Source organism: Silurus aristotelis, assembly GCF_946808225.1.
Source record: "Silurus aristotelis genome assembly, chromosome: 26".
Classification (NCBI taxonomy): domain Eukaryota; kingdom Metazoa; phylum Chordata; class Actinopteri; order Siluriformes; family Siluridae; genus Silurus; species Silurus aristotelis.
In genome coordinates, this window is record NC_139599.1 from 15796891 (window position 1) to 15824242 (window position 27352).

The 27352-nt window shown below is 39.9% G+C and overlaps 2 protein-coding genes across 3 annotated transcripts in view; one reads left to right on the plus strand and one right to left on the minus strand.

The window, feature by feature from the left end:
* The window catches only part of pld2 (phospholipase D2), a 36794-nt gene that overhangs the window by 2385 nt on the left and 7057 nt on the right, over positions 1-27352 (plus strand). For both annotated transcript variants that reach the window (XM_083530800.1, XM_083530799.1), the window contains 19 exons: positions 10051-10155; positions 15395-15522; positions 15691-15833; positions 16661-16754; positions 16899-16964; positions 17051-17109; positions 17245-17379; positions 19420-19530; positions 20394-20537; positions 22440-22523; positions 22939-23017; positions 23109-23219; positions 23319-23516; positions 23934-24105; positions 24526-24644; positions 24752-24865; positions 26090-26194; positions 26981-27069; positions 27268-27352. The exon at positions 27268-27352 is cut by the window's right edge and continues 29 nt beyond it. In XM_083530800.1, the coding sequence (XP_083386926.1) occupies positions 10062-10155; positions 15395-15522; positions 15691-15833; positions 16661-16754; positions 16899-16964; positions 17051-17109; positions 17245-17379; positions 19420-19530; positions 20394-20537; positions 22440-22523; positions 22939-23017; positions 23109-23219; positions 23319-23516; positions 23934-24105; positions 24526-24644; positions 24752-24865; positions 26090-26194; positions 26981-27069; positions 27268-27352 (2130 nt within the window). In that variant the 5' untranslated portion in view covers positions 10051-10061. The remainder of the gene's footprint in view (positions 1-10050; positions 10156-15394; positions 15523-15690; positions 15834-16660; positions 16755-16898; positions 16965-17050; positions 17110-17244; positions 17380-19419; positions 19531-20393; positions 20538-22439; positions 22524-22938; positions 23018-23108; positions 23220-23318; positions 23517-23933; positions 24106-24525; positions 24645-24751; positions 24866-26089; positions 26195-26980; positions 27070-27267) is intronic.
* LOC310720226 (uncharacterized protein) lies at positions 11019-13497 on the minus strand. Its single transcript, XM_083530647.1, has 2 exons — positions 13365-13497; positions 11019-12468 (listed from the first exon to the last, which is right to left on the minus strand). The coding sequence occupies exon 2, from the start codon at positions 12448-12450 to the stop codon at positions 11239-11241; it is 1212 nt and encodes a 403-aa protein (XP_083386773.1). The 5' UTR covers positions 12451-12468; positions 13365-13497; the 3' UTR covers positions 11019-11238.

Sequence of the window (27352 nt, forward strand, 5' to 3'; positions counted from 1 at the left end):
TTGGATGCAGAAAATTGAATTAATCCAAACCTGTTCCAGCATGACAATAGCTCCATGAGGATCTGCTTTAAATGGAAGTGTGTGGAAGATCTACTGCTTCAGAGCTCCAACCCTATTTTTCACCTCACCTGCATCAGTACATTTTACTAACATCCTTATGGCTGAAGCACAAATCACCACAAAAGCTACTGAAACATCTTCCCAGAAGAGTGGAGCTAATTATATACGCAAATGCAGAATGGGATGTTCCAAAAAAGCACATCGGGGGGAGGCGTCCACAAACTTTTGTTCGTATAGTGTTTGCTGAACAACACATTTTTCTATCCATTCATTATTAGATTTAGATTAGACACAAGTCAGTGTGTAAGCTGTTACTATAGAAACTGTGGAGCGTATTAATACCACTGAGGATGTGGTAGCTCAGTGGTTAAGGCTCTGGGTTACTGATCAGAAGGTCAAGACCTGATATCAGCAAGCTGACACTTTTGGGCCCTTGAGCATGGCCCCTTAACCCTTTGTGAAGAATTTAGCTGTGATGTTCATGCGACCCTTTGGAGTGGGAATTACAGATATTTAATAGATTGATTTGATGCCGTACACGTTCCTGCGATCAGAACGGAACATTTCTTATGGTTCAATAACAATAAACAAGAGAGAAAGATTTCTAGATTCACAAACTATGGCAGAATTCCCAAATGTAAAACACTTTGTTGTTTGTGTGAAATCTCTGGGCTGGAAATAACCGAAGCAGTGTATTTCTGTTGATTTTAGGTCCGCGTTAGATATGGTATGTGAAGCTAGCATGTTTTTACGGTGAAGTCACGTGCGCACGGCAGTAGTTTCACGACATTCCAGCATGTGAACTTTGGATCCTCGTTGCTTTGCAAAGCGGCTCTTTGCCTAAACAAACCCGCCGTTAGCCAGGCAGCGCCTGCATTCGGTCATGTGACCATCCGGGTCAGTGACCGATCAGCGTTCTAAAGAAAGATACAGATATAAATAACTACACTATACATTTAGTTTAGAGACAAGACTATATAAGACAATACCGATTAAATACAAGCACAATGTACAGCGTATACGACAGATCATTAATGTCTATAAGAGTAGCAGTAGTGTGACTTTTCTACAATGTACAGCAGCAGTAGTGTGTGTAACATATGGGAGGTGTGAGTGACTGTTTTCGCAATGTAGTACCTGTAGATATAAAGCAGAGCATGTTATTAAGGTCAGTTGTATACAGATGGTCCCTGAGTCACGATGGTTCGACTTTTTTAATCTTACGATTACGATACGACAAAATTGTAAAAATATTGAACATTTCACGCATCAGACAGCAGCGTACGATGTAGGATACGTTGGACGTGCAGCTAGGATGATCGTATATATTTATAAAGTTATGTTTTTAAGTTTTGATTGTACTACAAATCGTATTTCCAGTACGGATCGTGTAGCCGTAGTGACACTGCGCTAACTTTTTATATTCCTGGGATTGTTGTGTATGTTTTTAAAGTTTGATCATCATAATATAAAACAGTGACACTGCGCTCAAGTGTGAGGCGGAGCCTAAACAAACTTGCAGTCAGATTTTTACATCATTTGTATAAAAATATTTTTGAAAACATAAACAAAAATGTACGATTTTATGTTCTGTGTGTAAAAAAGGATTGCATTCTGTATGTATGTGCACTAAATTCGGAATCCCTGTACTGAAAAACGTGTACTGTTACACATATATATATGTGTGTGTGTGTGTGTGTGTGTGTGTGTGTGTGTGTGTGTGTGTGTGTGTGTGTGTGTGTGTGTGTGTGTGTGTGTGTTATATTGTATATTTAGGATAAATTTCACATTTCAGTATTTAATTTGTTTTATATATTGTAATATTACACATTTTGAACGGCACAACAGAAAAGTGAGGACATATAACAATATTTGTCACCCGAGCCGCCTTCGAACGCAGAACGGCAACGTCTTATCTTTGACCTAACGACATTCATGGGCAAAAGATTGCGTACCCTCAGGGCAAACAATGTTTATAGCATCAAAACTTTTCACACTTGTGCCCTCTGTAATCTGACCTGAAAAACACAGATATACCATTCATCAAATTAAACTCGGAGAAAGACCATGGCATATATTTCCTTTCAGACTCGAGATAAACCGACATTCACTTTATATATATATTTTTACTTTATTGGAATCCTGTGTGGTAAATTGTAAAATAGACGTGTGTTTCTCTGGAGATCAAAAAACGTGGCGGGAATCAAATTTGTTTTCCAACTTTGTATGGAAAAAGAACAAATCCGGTATATACTGTTTATATTCACTATACAGACACATGCGGGGGGTTTTAAAGCCCCATTTTTCTAGGAAGATGTTCCACTACATTTTTGGCATGTGCTTGTGGAGATTTGTATGAGTTTCCTTCAGCCACACGGTTGTTAGTAAAGTCAGATACTGATGTAGGTGAGGTGAGGAGGCCTGGGGTGCAGTCAGCATGAACAATTCATCCTGTTCAATAGGGTTGGAGCTCTATAGCAGGAGATCTTTCACCCCACCTGATTTGTAAAGCAGATCCTCCTGGAGCTGGATTTGTGTACAATGGCATGGCATGCTGGAACAGGTGGGGATCTCCTAGTTCTACCACATATTATACAATTATGTGTGCCTCCAAGTTTGCGGTCGAAAGACCCACATGGAAGTCAGTGATGACTCATTACAGGAGATGGATTTGATTTGACACCATTTCAGATATTATTCAGAACAGGTTTAAATATTGAAACGAAGCCTCAAGTCATTCGTAAGTCCCGCATGCATTTGGCCAAACTGTAGACCACGGACGCAACATGAGCTGCAAATGAGATGCGTGTGGAAATTCGAACCTCGACACACTCCGCTGTCATTGACGCCTCTTTGTCTGCGCCACCGTGGTCTAACCGGAAACTCGAGGACAGCTTCCTACTTACTGTTCCTTATTTTGTGGGTCATTTTTAGGAATGGCGGAAGCGCAGCAGACTACAAATCGACGTTCTTGTGCCACGAGAACCGAAAGTGCATGTCAACTGACAACGGAACATCTGGATCATGGTGCATCAGAAATCGACCTGACTAGACAATTAGCTTGAAATAAACATGTTCATCAACCTATTCCTTTTACATTACTCCTATTAATAAGCACTCTTAACGAATTACCTTAAAGGGGTGTTAACTTGCCCATTTTTCCTGATTTCAACACATCAACTTTGAGAACTTTTTTCTTTTTAAAAATCAAATCAAAATCAAATCAAATTGTCACATACACATACATACAGAGTAGGACATGCAGTGAAATGCTAGAATGAGGAGAAAAATAAACCACGAAAAAAAAAAGAAGGTAGATAAATAATACAAGCAAAAAGTATCAACTATAAAAAAATATATAAAGATATATGTAAAAAAAAGTGTATACCAGGATGCATATGAACAGTAAACAGTAATATTAAATATTGCGATATTTGCGATGTCTGGCTATGGATTAAATCTGATGGCTGATTGGTGTGTGAACGTTTATACTGCACATTCACATACAGTTTCAGTTTCAGTTAGAATTTTCGTAATTCCATTCTTCCGAAATTCTCTTTCGTAAGCTCTGGCGCATTTATTTTTATGGTGTCTTTTGCAGAAGTGTGCTTCCCTTCCCTTTCCTTTTTCTCTTCCTCTTCCAGACCAGACTGGATTTAACAGGACTGCAATGCTGTAAATCGTGACTTTTTCCCTTAATGAGTCATTCCCTAATCAATATCCTACTTGTTTTTGGATTAAATCCAGAGCAGGTTTAGATGAAGGTTGCATGGCTTTTAGTGCCATGTCTCTATTGTGCAGTCAGTAAAGAAGGGTGATGATGTAAAGAACGAAACATGCTGTTACAGGATTTAAATCAATGGACTTCCTGTTACCTGTGTTTTCCGATAACAGCACAAGCGCTAAGCAGCATCTGCTTGTATATAAACACGTCTTCTTTTTGTTTCCACGCACACACCGTAAACCCCCATGCATTTGTTTTGTTTTTGTTGTTGTTGTTGCCGGTGGTGTGACTTTCCCATTCTCATGCTTGCAAAAGGTCTAGTCAAGTAAAATGCACGTCTCCAAGAGACTGTAATTTGAAGTCATTACGTAAGTCAGTACAGACCAAAAGTTTGGACACACCTTCTCATTCAAAGAGTTTTCTTTATTTTCATGACTCTGAAAATTGTAGATTCACACTGAAGGCATCAAAACTATGAATTAACACATGTGGAATTATATATGGAATTATATACATAACAAAAAAGTGTGAAACAACTGAAAAATGTCATATTCTAGGTTCTTCAAAGTAGCCACCTTTTGCTTTGATTACTGCTTTGCACACTCTTGGCATTCTCTTGATGAGCTTCAAGAGGTAGTCACCTGAAATGGTCTTCCAACAGTCTTGAAGGAGTTCCCCGAGAGATGCTTGGCACTTGTTGGCCCTTTTGCCTTCACTCTGCGGTCCAGCTCACCCCTAAACCATCTCGATTGGGTTCAGGTCCGGTGACTGTGGAGGCCAGGTCATCTGGCGCAGCACCCCATCACTCTCCTTCTTGGTCAAATAGCCCTTGATGCCTTCAGTGTGACTCTACAATTTTCATAGTCATGAAAATAAAGAAAACTCTTTGAATGAGAAGGCGTGTCCAAACTTTTGGTCTGTACTGTGTATATATATATATATATATATATATATATACTGGTTTATTTGATTCAATTTAATTTAATTTAATTTTTATTTTGTATTATTTTTGGAGGTTGACTTTGGTGTTCGCATTTTGTTCAAGTTTCATGTTTTGGTTGTATCATTCTGTGTTTTGTCTGATAGAAGTCATATTTTATTCGTATTCGCTGTTGAGGTAATGTGGTGATTTGTCATTATTTGCGACCTTTCCTTTTTTATCCCTCCTTTCTTTTTTTTCTTTTCATTTCATTTCATTTCCTTTTTTTTCTTTTTTTCCCCCTTTGCTTTCTTTATCTTTTCTTTATTAAATTGATTCAATAAAATTAAATCATGAATGACAAAATTCTATTAGTGTACATTTTATAGTTTATTTTATAGTTTATGTACATTATAATAGTTTACATTTATTAGACCCCATTTAGGTTATACAGATGTGAATCTAAGTTTGTGTGTTTTACATTTATTTAATTTTCGAAAGATATGATCTACTGTTCGACTTATTTTAACTTTAACAAATGTCTTTATTCCTTCCATCCTTCATTCGTTCACTCCCTCGATATGCGGAATTGTCAGAATTTTCTCCTTTTTAAGAGAAATTCTTCAAGCTGGACATAAAAGAGAAAAAGAATCCTTATCCCGAGACTGTCGGAAAAACTTTGGCTCAAAGCTCAAAAAAAAAAAAGTTGTACAAAACGCAACAAATCGTATTTCTGGTTCGGAGCGAGTGGCCACAGTGACACTGCGCTAACTCTAGTTTATTTATACCTCGGGCACTGTTGTGTATTTTTTGTAATAATAAAATAATAATAATAATAAAAAAAAGAAATAAAAGAAACTGCGCTCAAAGTGCGAGGCGCAAACTAAAACTTGCGGTCCGCCAATTTCCTTCCTTTCTTTCATACTATCTTATACCTTCGTTTCTTTCTATCGATCGTTGATTTCCTGTTTATATGTATATATCAAATTGTTCCTACATTTTTGGTAACTATAATTGCATATTTGTCACACACTTATACGATTCAAATTTTCTGTGGATTGATGAGACAGATGTTTTTGAAAAGTGTGTCTCATCAATCCACAGAAAATTTTTATCATTTAAATGTGTGACAAATATGCAATTATAGTTAGCAATAATGTAGGAAAAATCTGGACGACTTGCCATAACTTCTGGACCCATTAATTCTGTTCTCTACTGGAAAATCCTGAAGTAAAATCTCAGTTCATGCCCTCAGGCTCAAGCGCATCAACATTTCCACCTCTGAATAGCTGAAAAAAAAACGACATGTAGTTAAAGCCTTGAATCCGAATGAGATGCGGTGGCATGACTGTGAACAGGCCGTGTTTTTCATGCTGGAAAATCGCCCACTGTGGCTAAATTGAAAACAGTTAGTCGAAGAAGAATGGGCCGCAATTCCTCCGCAGCGATGCGAGAAACTCGTTGGCAGTTACGCTTGATCGCAGTTGTTACCGCCAAGAGGTGCAACAAAAACGGTTTTCAGGTTTTTTTATCTGCCTTAATAAAACAAATGATCATTTAAAAAGTGCATTTTGTATTTCCTTAGGTTCTGTTTGTGTAATTTCAAATTAGCTTGATGATCTGAATCATTTAGGAGTTCCAAATATGCCAAAAATATCTATTATCTGTATGTATGTATATAAAATAATAACGTTGCTGTTGCTGTTTGAGGTTGTATTGCGTTATGTTAGTGTGTGTTTGTTTGATTTGTATGCCGTGTGTGTGTGTATTTGTGTAGTAGCATTATTAATAGTTTCTCTGGTGCCTTTGTCTTTCATTAACCTCGATGCAGTAACTAAGCAGTCACTCCAGATGACGTACCTCACGTAAGGGTGTGTCCACACACACACACACGCTGCCTGGATACATGTACACAAACACACACACACACACACACACACACACTCACACATACACATGGGGCACATTGTTTCTCAGAGCCGACCACACAATGGCGCAGTTTTTGATCTGTTTTTATTTATATTTTAATGCCAACCAACTCTTTAGCAGCACACGGGGGCCGTGTTTCCACACGATTCGTCTTATCAACTTGCAAATTGAATCCGTTCCCTCTAGTGGACAGCGGTGGGTTTGACAGATTTAAAAGAAAATCTCATTATGTAGTCTACAGCAGAGGTCATCAGTTTCACACAACTACATCTGTTTCAACTTCCTGCTTCCACAATCCTGATATTAACAAGGATGGATTTACATATTTCTGTTAAATATACACTGTGTGACCAAAAGTATTGGGATATATGTATATGTATAAGGCCAAAAGTATTGACTTTTCCACTTCTTGAAACTGTTACCACAAAATCAGAGACACACGTTTGTGCAGGACGTCTGTGGATGAAGGAACATGACTTGTGGAGACCCAAATCTTGTTCCAGCATGTGCACAAAGCCAGCTCCTGGATCATCTGCTTTCCATTGGTTGGAGTGGAAGATCTCCTGCTGTAGATCTCCAACCCTGTTGTACATGATGAATGTGAACGCTGACTGCTCTTTATGCCTCCATCTAATAGTGGAATATAGTGAACATCTTCCCAAAGAATGGAGGTTATTATAACAGCAAATGTCGGATGGTATGTTCAAAAAACAGTATATATTTATATAACATTTCTATACCCTGGTGTTCGAGATTTCCAGCAGCACCGAGCATGTGAGGTTCCCTCCTACAGATCATCGACTCGTGGGCCGCCGCATCTTTTGGCTTCAAACCTTCATATTACAGCTTTGAAGACACCGTATTTATTTTGGTTGTAGGTGGTGGTTTTTATTTATTTTTTGGCAGAACAGCGAGGACTCAAAGTCAGGAATGTGGGAAGATGCGTAGTGAATCGAGAGCACTATGTCTATGTTAACCCCCATGTCCTCCTCCACACACACACACACACACACACACACACCACACACACACACACACACACACAAACACACACACACACAATCAGATGTAAAATACTGCATTGGTCTGCTAAGATGCATTCTGGAATACTGGAAAAGCAAGACATCAGGAAAGGGGTGTAACGGTACACAAAATTCACCTCGGTATTTAAGTCGGTACGGTTAGGGTACGGTACGGTTCGGGTACGGTACAGTACGGTGCAGTATGGTTAGGGTACGGTACGGTACGGTGCAGTATGGTTAGGGTACGGTTAGGGTACGGTACAGTACGGTGCAGTATGGTTAGGGTACGGTACGGTTAGGGTACGGTACAGTACGGTGCAGTATGGTTAGGGTACGGTACGGTACGGTGCAGTATGGTTAGGGTACGGTTAGGGTACGGTACAGTACGGTGCAGTATGGTTAGGGTACGGTACGGTTAGGGTACGGTACAGTACGGTGCAGTATGGTTAGGGTACGGTACGGTACGGTGCAGTATGGTTAGGGTACGGTACAGTACGGTGCAGTATGGTTAGGGTACGGTACGGTTAGGGTACGGTACAGTACGGTGCAGTATGGTTAGGGTACGGTACAGTACGGTGCAGTATGGTTAGGGTACGGTACAGTACGGTACAGTGCCGTGCAGTACGGTTAGGGTACGGTACAGTGCCGTGCAGTACGGTTAGGGTACGGTACGGTGCAGTATGGTTAGGGTACGGTGCGGTGTAGTACGGTTAGGGTACGGTACGGTGTAGTACGGTTAGGGTACGGTTAGGTGGGAAGAAATGCACAACCTACAACTGTTTTTTATTCATTTATTATTATTAACATTTGTGAGCATCAACAGTTGAGATTTTTAAATACATTTTGAATAAAATGTCTGCTTGGTTTTAATAAACCATATACAATTTGCTAATTAATTAAAATTAAAATATCGAATGAATGCAATACATACAATACTATAGAATTCTCAAATCTGATTGGTCGAACACCATCCATTTATTATTTATTATTATTTTCCTATTAGTGCTACTTTTCTTTTAGATCTTTTTTTCCCTCTTCCTGATTTTCTTTTCTCTTCTCTTCTTTTCCTTTCTTTTCTTTTCTTTCTTGCCAGTTCCATTTCCTTCACTTATTTCGTTTCATTACTTATGTGCCTCTACCTCTATTTTCTTTTCTTATCTTTTCTGGAAGGAAACCCCACCCCCACCCCCCATTAGGTCAGGGTTGTGTTTGCTGTTCTGAGCAGTAGGATATCTGACAGATGTGGGATTTAAACACAGCCCTAGAGTCCAGCATTGACCTGTGTTTTATACTTGCCATCACATGGGTTAAGTCATAAAGTTTTATTGCGTTCTATAGATATTTCCATTTCCAAATGTCACTGAGTCTCTGCTGCGTCAAAAGTTCAAGTGGTGTTGTTTTTTCTCCACCTTGCCAAGTGTTACCATGACAACAAGCTACGTCATTAATAATGCCCACTTTCAGCACGTCGGGTATGAAGGTGTCGACGTGATTTTTTTTTTATTGACTGATTGACATATCGACTTTCCAGCTAAAAGCCATTACAACTGCTTTTCTCCATATCTGAATGAACAATACTTTTCCTTCAGTTTCAGAATATAGAAACTCAATCAAATATAAAATATTGCTCCTTTATATATTTCTAAAAGACTTTGGTTGTTTGGTGAATTTGGTGAAATTCTATGGTCATGTAACCATGAACAGCGCTGAACCTGGTGATGGTGATTTCCACATAAAGACAACAACAATTATTCAGGAAGGGCGGAGTGACAACACTAATAATGAAACAAAAAGAAAATGCTGATCAGTTGCGTCGAGCAATGTAGTGAGCAGCGGTGGTCTGTCTGTCTGTCTGTCTGTCTGTCTGTCTGTCTGTCTGTCTGTCTGTCTGTCTAAAATATATACATATATACATATATGTATACAAGTTTGAGTGCCAGGATGTCAGTTATATAATTGCAGTGCATAGACACTTTGATATAAAGAGAGTTTTGCGTTTACACACTGGTTTATAGAGACTGGTAAGAAGAAACTACACCAATCAGCCTCTCCAATAAACCCACCTGAATAATATCGTGCTGCCAAAACTGCTCTGACCTGCCAAAGACCTCTGAAGATGTGCTATGGGTTAGGGTGGGGAAAATTCCAGGAATTTTCAAGACCGAAAACTTTCCATGAGAATTAATAGGCATAAACTGGGTATTTACAAAATCGCAGGTAACGGGGAACTTGAATGTAGTTGGAAAAGAAATTCTTGCAGGAGAATTTTGGTTAAAACGATTTAAAATGTGCTTTTTAGGCAGACTTTATGAAATATTAAAGAATAATGTGTGTGTGTGTGTGTGTGTGTGTGTGTGTGTGTGTGTGTGTGTGTGTGTGTGTGTGTGCGCATAAAGGTCAGTACATCATGGCAAGCAACGCAGCTAAGCAGTTTTCTCATGAAGATGATTGTCACTGTTGTTTGACTGAAGATCAGCTTGACTCTATCAGAAACAACAATGGTAAGAACTCACACACACACACACACACACACACACAATTACACATACTTCTGCATTCAAAGCCATTATTGTGGAAAAGATGGTATAAACATGCTCTCACATGCTATAATACCATTATAACCTGGTCACGTGTGTTATATGAAGTAACTGACGATTTCACTGGATTAACGTTAATAATGGGCCCCTCCTTACCCCTTTAGATAATATATGTGTACACAGCTGTGTGTTTGAGTTTGTGTTGACGGCTGCGTTCATATTACCATCATTTAGCAAACACATATCCTAGCTATTTCTAGCCATTTTTATGGTTGCCAGATTGTTCTAATAAATGTTTTTTTTTTTTATTAGGTTATAGCCAAATTGCCATGTGCTAGTATTTATAAGTTTGATTTATGATTTATAATCATTTTGTCCACAATTAGAGATTGTCTAATTTACCACAAGGAAACAGAAACGGTTGATTCAATTAAACTCGATTTCTTACACAAATTTAACTCTATACAAACCTGATTTCAACATATTCATACGTAGTCGAACTTCGTTGTTTTTCTTTTATATGATGAATCCCCCGTTTTTAAAACTTTACTATGGACTGAAATTTTTTATAATAAATATCAAGCCAGACATGTGACAGAAAGAGGGATCCAAGAAAATATCAAGTTTTCCAAAGTCTTTATTTGCAAACGCACGACATTATGAGAATAGACAAATAATACACAAAAATATATAACTAGCGTATCAGAACTAGCATATCCAATTTAAGTATGAGAACTATTAAAATGCCTCTAAAAATATGTAAATACTAGTTAAAAAAACAACAACAACACTATAATAATTGCTAAAAAAAAAATCTAAGCAAACATGTACGTATTACGTATTAGCATTGTTTTATAAAAAAACTAGGTGAGAAATGTTTAAGTGGAACTGGTGAATTGCAGGAACGGTATTTTAGCAGGGAACGTATGCCGTCTGAAGCACTTCTGACCAATTTATTTTCTCCTCCAACATTCCTGATCACTTGATGAGAAGCTAATAATTTTTGTGGTCCCTGGCCCAGTGACCGTACATCCCACATGTATAGCATTAATTTGGACTGACCTCTGCGCCCCCTCCAGGTCTTCGGCAATTGGCTTTAGTGTGGTACATCCTACCACAGTTCGAGCACATGACATCATTTGGCGCTGGCATCAGCATACTGTCAATAAGCTTGGCTTTGATCAGCAGTTCATCAGAGCTTTTGGGATTCTGCATCTTTAAGGCTTGATAGCGCTTTCCCGGCTTCTCTATGAGGTTACATATAAAATGTAGGTCATTCCTGTTCGGCTCCATGTTGTCCACCCCGTGGGAGCAGTACAGCCTGAACTTCTCCTCAAAATACTTCTCAAATGTTTCTCCTCTTTTTCGCATCTGGTAGTAGTACAGCTCGAACAATTCGGTGCCTGGCCCCAGAGCTTCCGTCACGCACCTCCAGAGCTTTTCCAACCGTCTTCCTATCATTGCAGGGTTGGAAAATATCACCTCATTCAGGTCTTGGTTGCCGAAATTCAGTTTTATCGAATGCCAAGCTTTTAGAGGGCACTTTGTTTGGACAATTGTCAAGATGTCCTGAGGATCCACTTCTCCTTTGAGGACCCAACTCTTTATCTTGGCCCAGAACTCATAGTTTGTGTGTTTATACTGCAAGTCTGGGACTTCATTAAGAAGCGCATAAAACGATCTTCGCCGGATGGCATTGTATGTCACAGGTACTGGAAGGCTTACGGAGTTTTTGGAGCCGTCACAAGAAGCGTTCGAATTTGAAATCTCCTCTTTGAGCTGTTCAGTTTCTGCTTCCTGTTCCTGCAGTCTCTGTTTTAGCGAGGTGATCTTTTTCTTTTGAGTGTCAATTTTAGACTCGAGTTGTACTATTTTAGCGGAATTGTTAGAAATCTGGTAATTCAGCCGAACGTTTTCGTCTTCCACTTGCAGGAGTTTTCGTCTCAGCTGATTGATCTCGTCTTCCTGAGACTTAGTTTTCTCTTCAAGCTGCAACACTTTGCTTTGGCATCTGTCCAGTTGCTTGACTACTCGGGTATAGTGAGCAGCCATGATGGCCATGGCGTTTTTCTTTTTCTTTTTACCTTCTTTGAACTGCTTCCACCAGTTGCTGCAGTCGGCGGCGGTTCCTGATTCAGGGTATCGGTTCTTTTTCTCTTTAGCCAAATGCTTGAACGCACGCTTGCTTCCTTTCGTTGTTAACTCGCCACACAGTACCATGTCTTCTGCCAGGTTTTTAGGCATAAGTGGCTCAAACATTTTGGAGATTCTTTCAATCTGTCAAATTGCAAAATGAAAATAATTGTTACTACGAGAAAACTGCATTTTATTTGTATACGGTGTTGGAATGTCATTTTTAAATAATTGTATTATTGCATTCTTATGTACTGTAAACTGTACATGCATATATAAATATATATACACGTTATACATCTTTAGGAGACAAATGAATAACAGCATAAACTACATGTTTACGTGCTGGATGGAGATTTGCCAGCTTCTAATGCTCCTTTGGATGAAACAAAGTGGCAAGATATCACCTGGTCTCCTGCTGTTTTGGTGACCATTTGTTCATGAGTTAACCAATGATCTGAGAGAATGCCAAAGCTGTGTGAAACTTTCAGTATTTATATGATAACGAAGTGGTGAGAGAGAGAGAGAGAGAGAGAGAGAGAGAGAGAGAGAGAGAGAGAGAGAGAGAGAGAGAGTTTTCTGAGCCCCTCAACCCCCCAAAAAATGTGTTTAAATCCACTATGCTAAGTTCTTATTAAAGTTGGTCTTGATGGGCTCTTTTGCAATAAAGTCTACTGCCAGAAGATATCCAAGTCTCCTAGTCTTTGCTGGGAAAAAGTTTACGACAACTGCTAATTGTTTTAGAAGTTCAACTTCTAAATGAACACAATCAACTAAACTGCAGAATTTCTAGAAAATGTTCCCTCTGAACTCCCGAAAAACAAGTTTCCAAGGTCTCAAACACACAAGACCCTCCTTCTCATTGTTACACGTTTCACCTACATGGTCATAAAACGGAAATTTTAATAAAGTCTTTAACAAGTGCCATCGTTTAAACAAAACCATACACACCGTGTTGCCTGCATGATTTAGGACAGAGGACCGAGTAGCAAAAACTGGAAACATTTAATAATTTCAAGAATCGGCTTAAAACCACTCACCCAATTCACCCCAAAGTTCTCTTTCCTGGTGTGTCTTTATTCGGAAGTTAAGCTCCAGTTGTGAAGGAGCTTAACTGAAAAATGACTGAAGCAGAGAGAGTGAAGGGGAAGTCCAAACTCCTCCTCAAGCGTGAAGAACAGTTCACAAAGGTGACGTAGGGTTGGTTGAACAGCAGGCAGGTTGTTTTTCTGATAAGATGGCAACACACACGTTAAATAGTTCGCCCGTTCTCTGGTTCCGCCTCTTAATGTATAACAGATGTATATGAGCCTATTTCGCAATAATGTTTATCATAAAGCGAAGCCTGTCTTTGTCCAGATTAAATGTATCTCAGATGTACCAGAGCTCACTTTCCCAGACCATTCATCTTAACATATAGTGAACGGGTCAGAGGTCGTCTCCCAAAAGGACATGCATCCTGGATCATATTCTATACTTCGGCTCATACTGATTTAAGGAATTATCTTCAGCTCCTTCATGAATTTCATCAGAAGAGAAATAATCTGAATTAAGGCATTCAGATACTACATATTTAAGATATTACATATTTAAGATACTATAGTATCAAAATGTTTTTTTTCTTCAAAAGGTTAGGGGGAGATATGAGAAACGGGAGGCAAAACCAGAATCCTGGCCTTGACCCTGTTCTTTTAGAATAAACCATTTTAGTGTTATCTTTATTACCATGGCTGTTTCTAGTCTCCCACCCAAACACCCCATCCAAACCAACCCCCCCACCCTCCTGCCTTCAAATGGCTCTGACTTCCCACCACAATCATCCACTCTCACACCATACAAATCATTCACAATCTTCTATAGAAAAGGATAAACACTTTTTTAATAATCAGTGCAAAATTGCCTAAATTCAAGTAAGTAATCATATACCGTATACTAAATTTCAATAGAAAAACAAGTATACATTTTAAAAAGTAAATTACTTTAGCCAGACAATAGAATACGTTATTAGCTATAAACATAATACAATAATGCACAGTTCTCAGTTTTCAATAAAATAACTAGGACCCTTTATGTTTTGAGGAAAGTAACTAGTAAATGACTACAAGGACTTAAAACAAATATACCTTTGCAAATTTGAGAATATAATAAGTAATCAGAATAGGTCAAAATACTACTACTACTAATAATAATATTTCTTTTGGTGGGGTGGGGGTGAGGGCTTGGGTGAGGGTAGGGACAAGGCAGGGTCGCTGACTGGGAGGCCGAAACCCCCTAACACCAAGATTAACCTATAGTGCTTCTAAGCTTTAGACCTATCCATTATCACATGTTTGTTTCATGAATGAAATATGTTTTTTCTGGTACACAGACAAGTCAGTATATACTAAGCAGCACTTAATGGCTGATCAGAATAAACACACTCAAGCACAACATATTTTGTTCTTGGGAGATGTTTTGTCAAGAGTAATCAATGTGTCAAACAGAACAGATAGAGTTGAAGTTGTGGCCCGGCTAGCACAGGAGTGGCTATACGTGAAATACACCACGGAGCAACTTTCTGCTCTTATGTTTATTCAGTGCCTGGTCAAGTGCTTCATCATATTTGATGCGTTGCCCATCTTGGCAGCAATTATCTTATTGCAAATATCACACGCTATTGTTGACCTGCGATGTCGTATGGTTTAGAGACAGTGGCATTGACTAAAAGACAGGAGGTGGAGCTGGAGGTTGCAGAGCTGAAGATGCTATGATGTTCATTGTTAGTGACGACGATGGACAGGATTAGAAACAAGTTTATTAAAGGGACATGTAGGACATAGGACTTCTCCCATTAGGGGTCTCCACAGTGTATCATCCGTCTCCTTACCACCATGATCCACCATGGAGACCCCTGGTGGGAGAAGCCGAAAGAAGAAGAGGAAGAAGTGTTAGTTTGATTTGTTACATATTGTTGTGTTAGCCATGACATCTAAGAATTGTGTGTGTGTGTGTGTGTGTGTGTGTGTGTGTGTGTGTGTGTGTGTGTGTGTGTGTGTGTGTGTGTGTGTGTGTGTGTGTGTGTGTTCTTTAGACGAACGTGAGTTCTTTGTGGTGCATTACCTGGACGACCTAAAGGAAAGGGGCGTGTCTCCTATGCTCAATAACACGCCAATCACCTGCAGAGTGGAGAACACTGAGAGATATACCACTCGCTCCAAGGTGCGTGTGTGTGTGTGTGTGTGTGTGTGTGTGTGTGTGTGTGTGTGTGTGTGTGTCCAATTGATAATGCATTTTTTGCCAAAATAAGTATAAGCCTAATACTTGTTTAATTGTTATGCATGTTTTGTGTATGTGTGTGTGTGTGTGTGTGTGTGTGTGTGTGTGCAGGTACGCGTTTGTTCTCTGTATACAGTGCGTCTGACTCATGGTGAATTCACCTGGACCATTAAGAAGAAGTATAAACATTTCACAGACCTGCACAGAGATCTGTACAAGCACAAGATGATGCTGCAGTTCCTCCCGCTCGGGAGGTGAGAGCCCACACACACACACACACACACACACACACACTTCTACACACACTTACACACATCTACACACGTCTATACACATCTACACACACTTACGCACATCTACACACATCTAAACACTTTTACACACACTAACACACGTCTATACACATCTACACACATGCACATCTACATTCATCTAAACACTTCTACACACACTAACACACATCTATACACATCTACACACACCTATAAACATCTACACATCTACACACACTTATAAACATCTACACATCTATACACATCTACACACATCTATACACATCTACACAAACTTACATACATCTACACAACTCTATACACATCTCCACAAACTTACATACATATACACAACTCTATACACATCTCCACAAACTTACACACATCTATACACATCTACACACACACACACTTCCACACATCTACTCACTTACACATCTACACACATCTATACACATCTTCACACACTTACACACATCTTCACACATCTATACACATATGCACACATATGCACACATCTACACACAGCCACACACACTTACACACATTTACAGACATCTACACATATCTTACATCATACTTACGTCTTTTGGCACACTGACTTATAAGGATTGGTGTTCCCTGTGACTGTGCATGCAGCCTCATGCTGCCATCTGTTGGTGTGTTAATACCACCTTGTACACAACTACACACGTCCACACACTTTTGGACACATGTTGTACATTAGACCCCTAACATTTGATATAGAAAGTATAGTTTTAAGAATCATGTTTATTAAATGTGTGTGTGTGTGTGTGTGTGTGTGTCAGGTTTGCCATTCAGCGGCAGCAGCTGGAGAGCATGACTGAGGAGATGCCCTCACTGCACGGCACAGAGAGAATGGGCCGGACATCCAGCAAACCGGTACACGTTCACTTCTTACACATTACTGTTATAGTAATGTGTTCACTGGTTTGTAATTGTGTGTGTGTGTGTGTGTGTGTGTGTGTGTGTATACGGTGTGTGTGTGTGTGTGTGTGTGTGTGTGTGCGCGTTTGTGTGATTCAGAAATACCTCGAAGAGTACCTTAACAGCCTTCTGGAGAACTCTTTCTGCAAGAACTACAGTGGCATGGTGAGAACCCATACACACACACACACATACACACATTCACACAAAAAAAACACTTCTAGTAATCACTTGCTTGCTTGTGCTTTCAGCTGGAGTTCCTCAGCATCAGCCCACTCTCCTTCATCAAAGATCTTGGACCCAAAGGCTTGTGAGTACTTGTGTGTATGTGCATGATTGTGTATGTGTGTATTTTTGTGTGTGTGTGTGTGTGTGTGTGTGTGTGTGTGTTTGTGTAAATAAGGTGACAAGATGATTTCTGAGCGTTCCCCGCTCTCTCTTTCAGGGAGGGGTTTATTTTGAAGAGGTCAGGAGGTCACCGGATCCACGGCTTTAAATGCTTCGGCCACCATCAGTTGTGTTTCCGCTGGTCTCAACGCTGGCTTGTTGTCAAGGACTCGTTTCTGCTCTACATGTCCAGGTCTCAGACACTCTCTCACACTCTCTCACACTCTCATACACACACACATTGTACTTTTCTACTTTCTTTTCCGTTACGCACCCATACGACTGTACGTTCCCTGCTTTCTTTCTTTCTCAATCATGTTCACACCTTTTCTAGCATTTTCCTTTCTCTTCTCTCCTCTCGCTCTTTTTCTTTCTCTTTCACTATCAGGAAATGTCTGAGCTGCTTAACACAATTACACAACTACACTCATCTACACACATCTACACTCATCTGCAATCATCTATTCACATTTACACACATCTACACTCATCTACACACATCTACTCATCTACACACATCTACTCATCTACACTCATCTACACTCATCTACACTCATCTACACTCATCTACAATCTACACACATCTACACTCATCTGCAATCATCTATTCACATTTACACACATCTACACTCATCTACACACATCTACTCATCTACACACATCTACTCATCTACACACATCTACTCATCTACACACATCTACACTCATCTACACTCATCTACAATCTACACACATCTACTCATCTACACACATCTACTCATCTACACACATCTACTCATCTACACTCATCTACACTCATCTACACTCATCTACACTCATCTACAATCTACACACATCTACACTCATCTACACACATCTACTCATCTACACACATCTACTTATCTACACTCATCTACACTCATCTACACTCATCTACAATCTACACACATCTACACTCATCTACACACATCTACAATCTACACACAACTACACTCATCTACACACATCTACACTCATCTGCAATCATCTATTCACATTTACACACATCTACACTCATCTACACTCATCTACACACACCTACTCATCTACACACATCTACTTATCTACACTCATCTACACTCATCTACACTCATCTACAATCTACACACATCTACACTCATCTACACACATCTACTCATCTACACACATCTACTCATCTACACACATCTACTCATCTACACACATCTACACTCATCTACACTCATCTACAATCTACACACATCTACACTCATCTACACACATCTACTCATCTACACACATCTACACTCATCTACACACATCTACTCATCTACACACATCTACTCATCTACACTCATCTACACTCATCTACACTCATCTACACACATCTACACTCATCTACACTCATCTACACTCATCTACAATCTACACACATCTACACTCATCTACACACATCTACTCATCTACACTCATCTACACTCATCTACACTCATCTACACTCATCTACACTCATCTACACTCATCTACACTCATCTACACTCATCTACAATCTACACACATCTACACTCATCTACACACATCTACTCATCTACACACATCTACTCATCTACACACATCTACTCATTTACACACATCTACACTCATCTACACTCATCTACAATCTACACACATCTACACTCATCTACACACATCTACTCATCTACACACATCTACACTCATCTACACACATCTACTCATCTACACACATCTACTCATCTACACTCATCTACACTCATCTACACTCATCTACACTCATCTACACACATCTACACTCATCTACACACATCTACACTCATCTACACACATCTACACTCATCTACACTCATCCACATACATCACTCATCTACACTCATCTACACACATCTACACTCATCTACACACATCTACACTCATCTACACACATCTACACTTATCTACATACATCATACATCTACACACATCTACACTCATCCACATACATCACACATCTACACACATCTACACTCATCCACATACATCACACATCTACACTCATCTACACACATCTATACACATCTACACACATCTATACTCATCTACATACATCTAAACACATCTACACTCATCTACACACATCTACACACATTTACACTTGTCTACACACACTTACACACATCTACACACATTTACACTCATCTACACACACTGATGTGTAACTGTGTGTTTATTAAGTATGTGCTTCATGTGGATCTGATTGCAGAGATCGGGGTCTGGTGTCCTTCGTGCTCCTCTTTGACCCCTGTATGCAGGTTCTGGTGGATCGCAGGCAGACTGCCACAAAGCACGGCGTGTGCATTAAGAGTGTCGGCAGGTGCGGTGGCAGTTTGGGAATGCATTCATTCTGTTATTATAATCAATCATGTAGTGAAGAACAAACGTGTTTTAAAACACTGAATCCTGTGTTCCTCAATATCACCTCCTTTTTATTATTGGAAAGATTTATCTGGTTATTTGCTGGGTCTGTTTTCTCATACAAAACATAGCACTTGTAGGCCATGACTTTTTCACCATATGTGGTTCTCCAAACTGAAACCACAAGGTTGGAGGCAGGCAATTGTACATGATGTCTTTGGATGCATTCGGTTGAACACTATGAGATGAATGTGAATGTGACTGCATCCCAGACATCCTTACCTCACCTCACCTCACCCTATATCAGCACCTGAATTTGCTAACACCCTTGTGGCTGAATAAATCACCATATATCTCCATAAGCACACACCAAAATCTAGTGGAACATTTCAGAAAAGTGAGGTTATTATAAGAGGAAATTGGAACTAAATGTGGAATGAGATGTCCACAAACTTTGGTCAATGTAATTTAGTTTTATCTGGAGCTACATATTTTCAGCGCTCTATAGAACGAGATCTTCCACTCCAACCCATGTAAAGCAGACCTTCTGGCTTTGTGCACAAAATCATCATGCTGGAGCAGGTTTGGGTCTCCTAGTTCAAGTGAAGGGGAAAATCTCTCTTTTTGGACTCCTTCAACAGGGGATTACTTCTGACTTCTGTGTTTGTTTAGTGCATGTATCATCTTCAATGCATTAGATGTTCAAAGGGTGGATCAGGTGTGGGGTGAAGAGTTTTATAGACTGGCTGTTCTAGGTCTTCCAGGAGTTTTTGGGAAGCTAACATTTTTTGCATGTGTGTATTTGTGTGTGAATGGTTATAGGACGCTGTTTATTAAGTGCAATAGCTACAGGCAGGCCCAGTGGTGGAGTCATGAGATACGACGTCTGTCTGAACACTGTGATTTTCTCCAAACTCACCGCTTCGGAAGCTTCGCCCCGCCCAGACCCGACTCTCTCACCAAATGGTGTGTGTCCTTAACATTCTTCCTTGATTTTAATACACTTGCATCCTTACATACATACTTACAAGTACTTAAATAAGTGTATACTTTTATAGCAACTAGCATACTTATATTCAGAATTATTATATATTAAATACATCTAATATTTAGATTTATCTATAGTAGCTAGTTGTAACTTAGTTCAGTTTTTATATACTTACTATACTTTCTATATACTTACATTCTTTTGTGTACATACCCACAGTTAGTAGCAGTTTTTATATATTTGTATGTATGTTGTCAGTTTTTATATACTTGTAAGTACATTCTTTTGCGTAATTACCTACAGTCTAGTAGAAAGTAGCTATAAGTTGTAACTTAGTTCAGTTTTTATACACTTATAAGTGCGTACTTTTGCGTACTTACCTACAGTTGAGTAGTTAGTAGCTATAAGTTGTAACAAAGTTCAGTTTTTACATACTTACAAATACGTACTTTTGCGTACTTACCTACAGTGTAGTAGTTAGTAGCTATAAATTGTAACAAAGTTCAGTTTTTACATACTTATAAATACGTACTTTTGCGTACTTACCTACAGTGTAGTAGTTAGTAGCTATAAATTGTAACTTAGTTCAGTTTTTACATACTTATAAATACGTACTTTTGCATACTTACCTACAGTGTAGTAGTTAGTAGCTATAAATTGTAACTTAGTTCAGTTTTTATACACTTAGAAGTGACTACTTTTGCGTACTTACCTACAGTGTAGTAGTTAGTAGCTATAAATTGTAACTTAGTTCAGTTTTTATACACTTACAAGTGACTACTTTTGCGTACTTACCTACAGTTATATAAGAACTGAACTACATATGAAATTTTATAGCTACGTAAATACGTACACAATTATATTCTCATTACATCTGCTTTATAGCTACTTGCTAACTCACAAGGATATATTTTCCATTATTCAGTATTTCCTTTGATACCTACATTCATACATAAATACTTCGTAAGTGTATCTGCATCCAAATCAATTTCTTCTCCTCCGTCAAACGTTGTTCAAGGAAAAAAAAAACAGCTATTAAATCCACATGAATAAATTTGAGCTTGTGCAGTTTTTTACAGATCTGGTTTGCGAGCTCTGACTAGTGCGCTCTCTGACTATCCGATAAAGCAATGTGTACTTTAAGCAACTTGGCCCCACTAATAAGGACTTGCCTACTAATGGATCTCTTACTTATGAGTATGAAAGCACAGTACTTTTTATTATTGCACTTTAAAAAAAAAAAAATTAAAATAATGCTAGGTGGATGGACGAATCGATTAAGGATTTATTGATTTGTTCTGCTTGTCCCCAAGAAAGCTGGCGTCTGATGAATAGGATTTCTAAGTCCGTTGTGTAGTCGGGTCTGGCTCGCGAACTGTCATCTGGCGGCGAAAAAAAAGTGACCTCAGATATTCGCTGCCAGCAGAGCACTTTTTGAGAAAGGCAGCGCAGTGGATGAGAAAGCATTTAGTGACAATCTGTGTTGCCAGATTTGGCGGGTTTTTTTTTTCTTCTTTGTTGTTCACAAAGGAAGTAGTATGTCAGAAAAACACTGCTGCCATTCTGCAAGTCTGGGAAGCATGCTGACAGATTGTTGGTGACCGTCTCAGTCTATTTCATTCAAAGATGTGAAGAATCTGTTGGAACTTCAGTAGACCGGGCTGAAATTCTTTACATGTTTGCTTGAAATCCTGCCAATGAAGTATTTCAGGAAATGGCGTTTTTGGGTACATTTTTAAAAATAGTATTTTTTAGTTTTTTATTTTCTTTTTACTTTTGTATGCTTTTTTTTTTTTTTTACATTCTTCATACATTAGTATCTGTGTAGACACACTACATAGTGTTATAATGGAGTGAGTGACTGTTGGATCGATTGACAGGTACGTGAACGGGAGCGGATATTTCTCCGACCTGGCAGACGCACTGGAGAAGGCGAAGGAGGAGATCTTCATCACCGATTGGTGGTCAGTACACGCACACGTAAACACGACGTGGCCAAAATTATTCAGACACCCAATCACCCATCATCTCTAGTAAAAAAATATGAAGTGCATAATTGTATAAAATCTCATTGTAAGCTTTAGCTTTATGCTTCCCTTTTAATGGAAATAAGGATTTTAGATTTACATACTTTTACATTTTCTGGCATTCAGCAGACGCCCTAATCCAGAGCGGCGTCCAAAAAATGCTCTACCATTGGATAAATCAACACTGGTTCACTTTGTTACAGGATACCTTCAGTCTGAAACTCTGATAAGAGAAATTATAGACATGAAACAAATGTTCGAAACCCCATTGAGGTCCGACTCTCCCAGTGAGCTTTGTGTGCTGTATATCGGAGCGTTAATTTGCTGCTGCTTTGTGTATTGTCTTTCTCAGGTTAAGTCCTGAAGTGTACCTGAAGCGTCCTGCCCGGGGGACGTACTGGCGGCTGGACCAGATCCTCAAGCGCAAAGCGGTCAGAAGCGGGAATTCGCTTTCCTGCGTACATATAACAGCAAATAAACCAGAAACGTACAAGGATTTCTCTGTGGTGTTTTTGTTTTCAGGAGCAAGGTGTAAAGGTGTGTGTGCTGCTGTTTAAAGAGTTAGAAATGGCTCTGGGTATTAACAGTGACTACAGTAAGAGAAAGCTCCATAGTCTCCATTCGAATATCAAGGTGTGAACTCGACACAAAACACACAACCCGAGACTCATGTTATAACGAGATTCTGTCACTCATTCGTCCCCCCGCTGCATCGATCTTTCTGTTGCCTAGGTGATGCGTCATCCCGATCACGTGGCTTCCCGCGTCTTGCTGTGGGCGCATCATGAAAAGATGGTGGCAATCGACCAATCGGTGGCCTTCGTAGGCGGGCTGGACCTTGCCTTCGGAAGATGGGACGACAGCAGCTACAGGTTGTTCGACGTCACGGAACCGCAAGCAGCCAATCACATCGCACGACCAGTTCCTGAGGTAACTAGTGGTTAAAAAATGTTCCGATTACTTTGTATGGACAAAAGGTTGTGGACACCTGATCAGAAGAGTGTAGATTTTGGAGTGTGCTTGTGGAGATGCTCATTCAGGTACTGATGTAGGTGAGTGCATTCAGCATTCCATTTATTGCAATGGTGGTCAATTGGTTTAGAGATCTATAGCAGGAGATCTTCCACTCCAACCCATGTGCAGCAGATCTTCATGGATCTAGCTTTGTGCACAAGGGTATTGTCATGCTGGAACAGGTTTGGGGCTTTTAGTTCAATACCATAATCTTATACTATAGTGTTCTTTAACCTTTGATAATAGTTATGAGGAAGAACCTCAAGTCAGGTGTCCCAGAACTTTTGTCCATATTGTATATCATGTATCTCTGTTTGTATTGTATATCTATAGGTTCTCTCTCAGACTGAAGGAGAGGATGCAGTTAATATTCCTCTCAAGAGCCAAGCATCTGGTGAAGCTTATGACGAGGTGGATTTGACCTGCAACAATCTCTTTTGGTTGGGGAAGGACTATAGCAACTTCATCAAGAAGGACTGGACACAACTGGACCAGCCGTTCCAAGGTAGCAGGAACTGTTTGGGTTATCCTAGCTACAGGTTGACCGATTTTACAGATACCGATAGCAAGGTTAGATCGTACTTGCCGATAACCAAAAGTTTGTAAAAAATAAACAAACACTTCATGTAAAATACTACTGAACTTAATTTTTTTTTAAAACAGTATTGAATCATAAAAACATGCTTAATTAAATAAATATGAATATATTCATTATATTAATAAATTATAGGAAAATGGGACAATGTATTCAAACTGAAACAAATGAAACTGATAAACAAATAAACAGCACGTGGTGCCAGTGATTCGCCCCTAGTAGCCGCTCTTGTACTGTATAATGCAAAAACTATCAGTAAGTATTTTTGCTCTACCAGTGATGTTCAGTTCTTCTAGCATTCACCTTTAATTCACTTGAACTCCTCTTCAGATAATGTGGACCGGGCACACGTACCTCGTATCCCATGGCGTGATCTAGGAGCCGTGGTTCATGGAAAGGCAGCCAGAGATCTGGCACGCCATTTCATCCAGCGCTGGAACTTCACCAAGGTCAGCATTCACGCTGAGAAGAAGCCCTGTATATGAGCCTGAGGATGAAATGCAAGATGAAATGTGTGTCTTTGTGTGTCACTGATTTTTACATTTTTTTTTTGCAGAACTTTAAGATAAAGTACAAACACAAGTTTTACCCGTACCTTCTGCCCAAGAGTCACACTACAGCCAATGAGCTTCCCTTCATCGTGCCTGGAACAGCCAAAGCATCTGTACAGGTATATAAACACACACACACACATGGTGATGGTGTTTGTGTAGAAGATGGTGGTGGTGTTGGAGGTGGTGATGGTGTTTGTGTAGAAGATGATGGTGGTGTTGGAGGTGGTGATGGTGTTTGTGTAGAAGATGATGTTGGTGTTGGAGGTGGTGATGGTGTTTGTGTAGAAGATGATGTTGGTGTTGGAGGTGGTGATGGTGTTTGTGTAGAAGATGATGGTGGTGTTGGAGGTGGTGATGGTGTTTGTGTAGAAGATGGTGGTGGTGTTGGAGGTGGTGGTGGTGTTTGTGTAGAAGATGGTGGTGGTGTTGGAGGTGGTGATGGTGTTTGTGAGAAGATGATGGTGGTGTTGGAGGTGGTGATGGTGTTTGTGTAGAAGATGGTGGTGGTGTTGGAGGTGGTGATGGTGTTTGTGAGAAGATGATGGTGGTGTTGGAGGTGGTGATGGTGTTTGTGTAGAAGATGATGTTGGTGTTGGAGGTGGTGATGGTGTTTGTGTAGAAGATGGTGGTGGTGTTGGAGGTGGTGATGGTGTTTGTGAGAAGATGATGGTGGTGTTGGAGGTGGTGATGGTGTTTGTGTAGAAGATGGTGGTGGTGTTGGAGGTGGTGATGGTGTTTGTGTAGAAGATGGTGGTGGTGTTGGAGGTGGTGATGGTGTTTGTGTAGAAGATGATGGTGGTGTTGGAGGTGGTGATGGTGTTTGTGTAGAAGACAAAGTTTAACATGATTGAGGCCGAGTTCATGTGAAAACCTGCCAAATACCATGATTTTGTTGTTTTTTGTTGGTTTTTTCACTCTAAATCTCAAAATCCTGGTTATTTATAAATCATATTTAAATGGATTGAGGTTATAAATGAGACACATCAAGATCAAACTGCTTCCTTCCTGGCTGAGGTGTATTTTGTGGGTAGATGTGGTAAACACAACAGGGCAAAGGGGTGATGTCATGTGCACAGGAAACACACTTGTGCACCAGACACACACACACACACACACACACACACGCACACACACACACAAAAGACTGAATACATGCCCGAAAATATTTTACTATGAATATATCACTATGAATTTAACACTAATATATAATGTAATGGTCTATTCATTTGATTTAATATTATTAAAATGAATAATAAAAATGAAAAAAAAAGATTGAATAATATTAGATTTTTTAACTTTTTCTCTTTTTTTATTAAATCATTTCACTTTGCTTCCACCAGGTGCTTCGCTCAGCGGATTCATGGTCGGTTGGAATATGTGAACTTTCCATCCAAGACGCTTACGTTGACATCATTGAGAAGAGCCAGCACTATATTTACATAGAGGTAAAACACACACACACTCACACACACACACACACACACACACACACACACACACACACACACACACACACAGTTATATATAGCTTGTTTCTCACTGGTCAGGTGACAGCATTCAGTAACCCACATAATGACCACGTGATGCTCCTATTTCTCTATCACAGGGTCCTAAAGCCAGCAAATTCAGGGTCATATGTGAACAAAAAAACAATATAATTCATAATTAGAATGCTTAGAACAGAAGCCACGCCTCCTTTACCTGGATTGAAGTACCGAAGCCACGTCTCTTTGACTTGCATGGACATACAGAACCCACACCTCCTTCACTAGCACTGATGTACAGAAGCCACACTTTTTTTTCCAGGATTACTGAAGCAATGCCTTCTTCACTAGGACTGACACACACAGGCCATGCCTCCTTCACTAGGACTGACACACACAGGCCATGCCTCCTTCACTAGGACTGACACACAGGCCATGCCTCCTTCACTAGGACTGACACACAGGCCATGCCTCCTTCACTAGGACTGACACACAGGCCATGCCTCCTTCACTAGGACTTACACACAGGCCACGCCTCCGTCACTAGGACCGACACACACAGGCCATGCATCCTTCACTAGGACTGACACATAGGCCACGCCTCCTTCACTAGGACTGACACACAGGCCACGCCTCCTTTACTAGGACTGACACACTGGCCATGCCTCCTTAACTAGGACTGACACATAGGCCACGCCTCCCTGGTATGACAGTGTTGTAACTGGGTTCTGTGTTTGTTCTCCTCAGAATCAGTTCTTCATCAGCTGTGCTGAAGCTAATTCTGTTCAAAACAGAATCGGAGATGCGATTGTCAACAGGATCCTGCGTGCACACAGGTGTGTGTGCGGGTGTGTGTGTGTGTGTGTGTGTGTGTGTGTGTGTGTGTGTGTGTGTGTGCACGTGTGGGCATGTTGGCTTTGTTCCTTGCCTTTTCAATAATTTTTCCCCTACAGGCCAAAATAAAAACTTGACGTGTGTGTGTGTGTGTGTGTGTGTGTGTGTGTGTGTGTGTGTGTGTGTGTGTGTGTGTGTAGCGAGAAACAGAAATACAAAGTGTTTGTGGTTATTCCTCTCCTCCCTGGATTTGAGGGAGACATCAGTGAGGGTGGAGGCATCGCC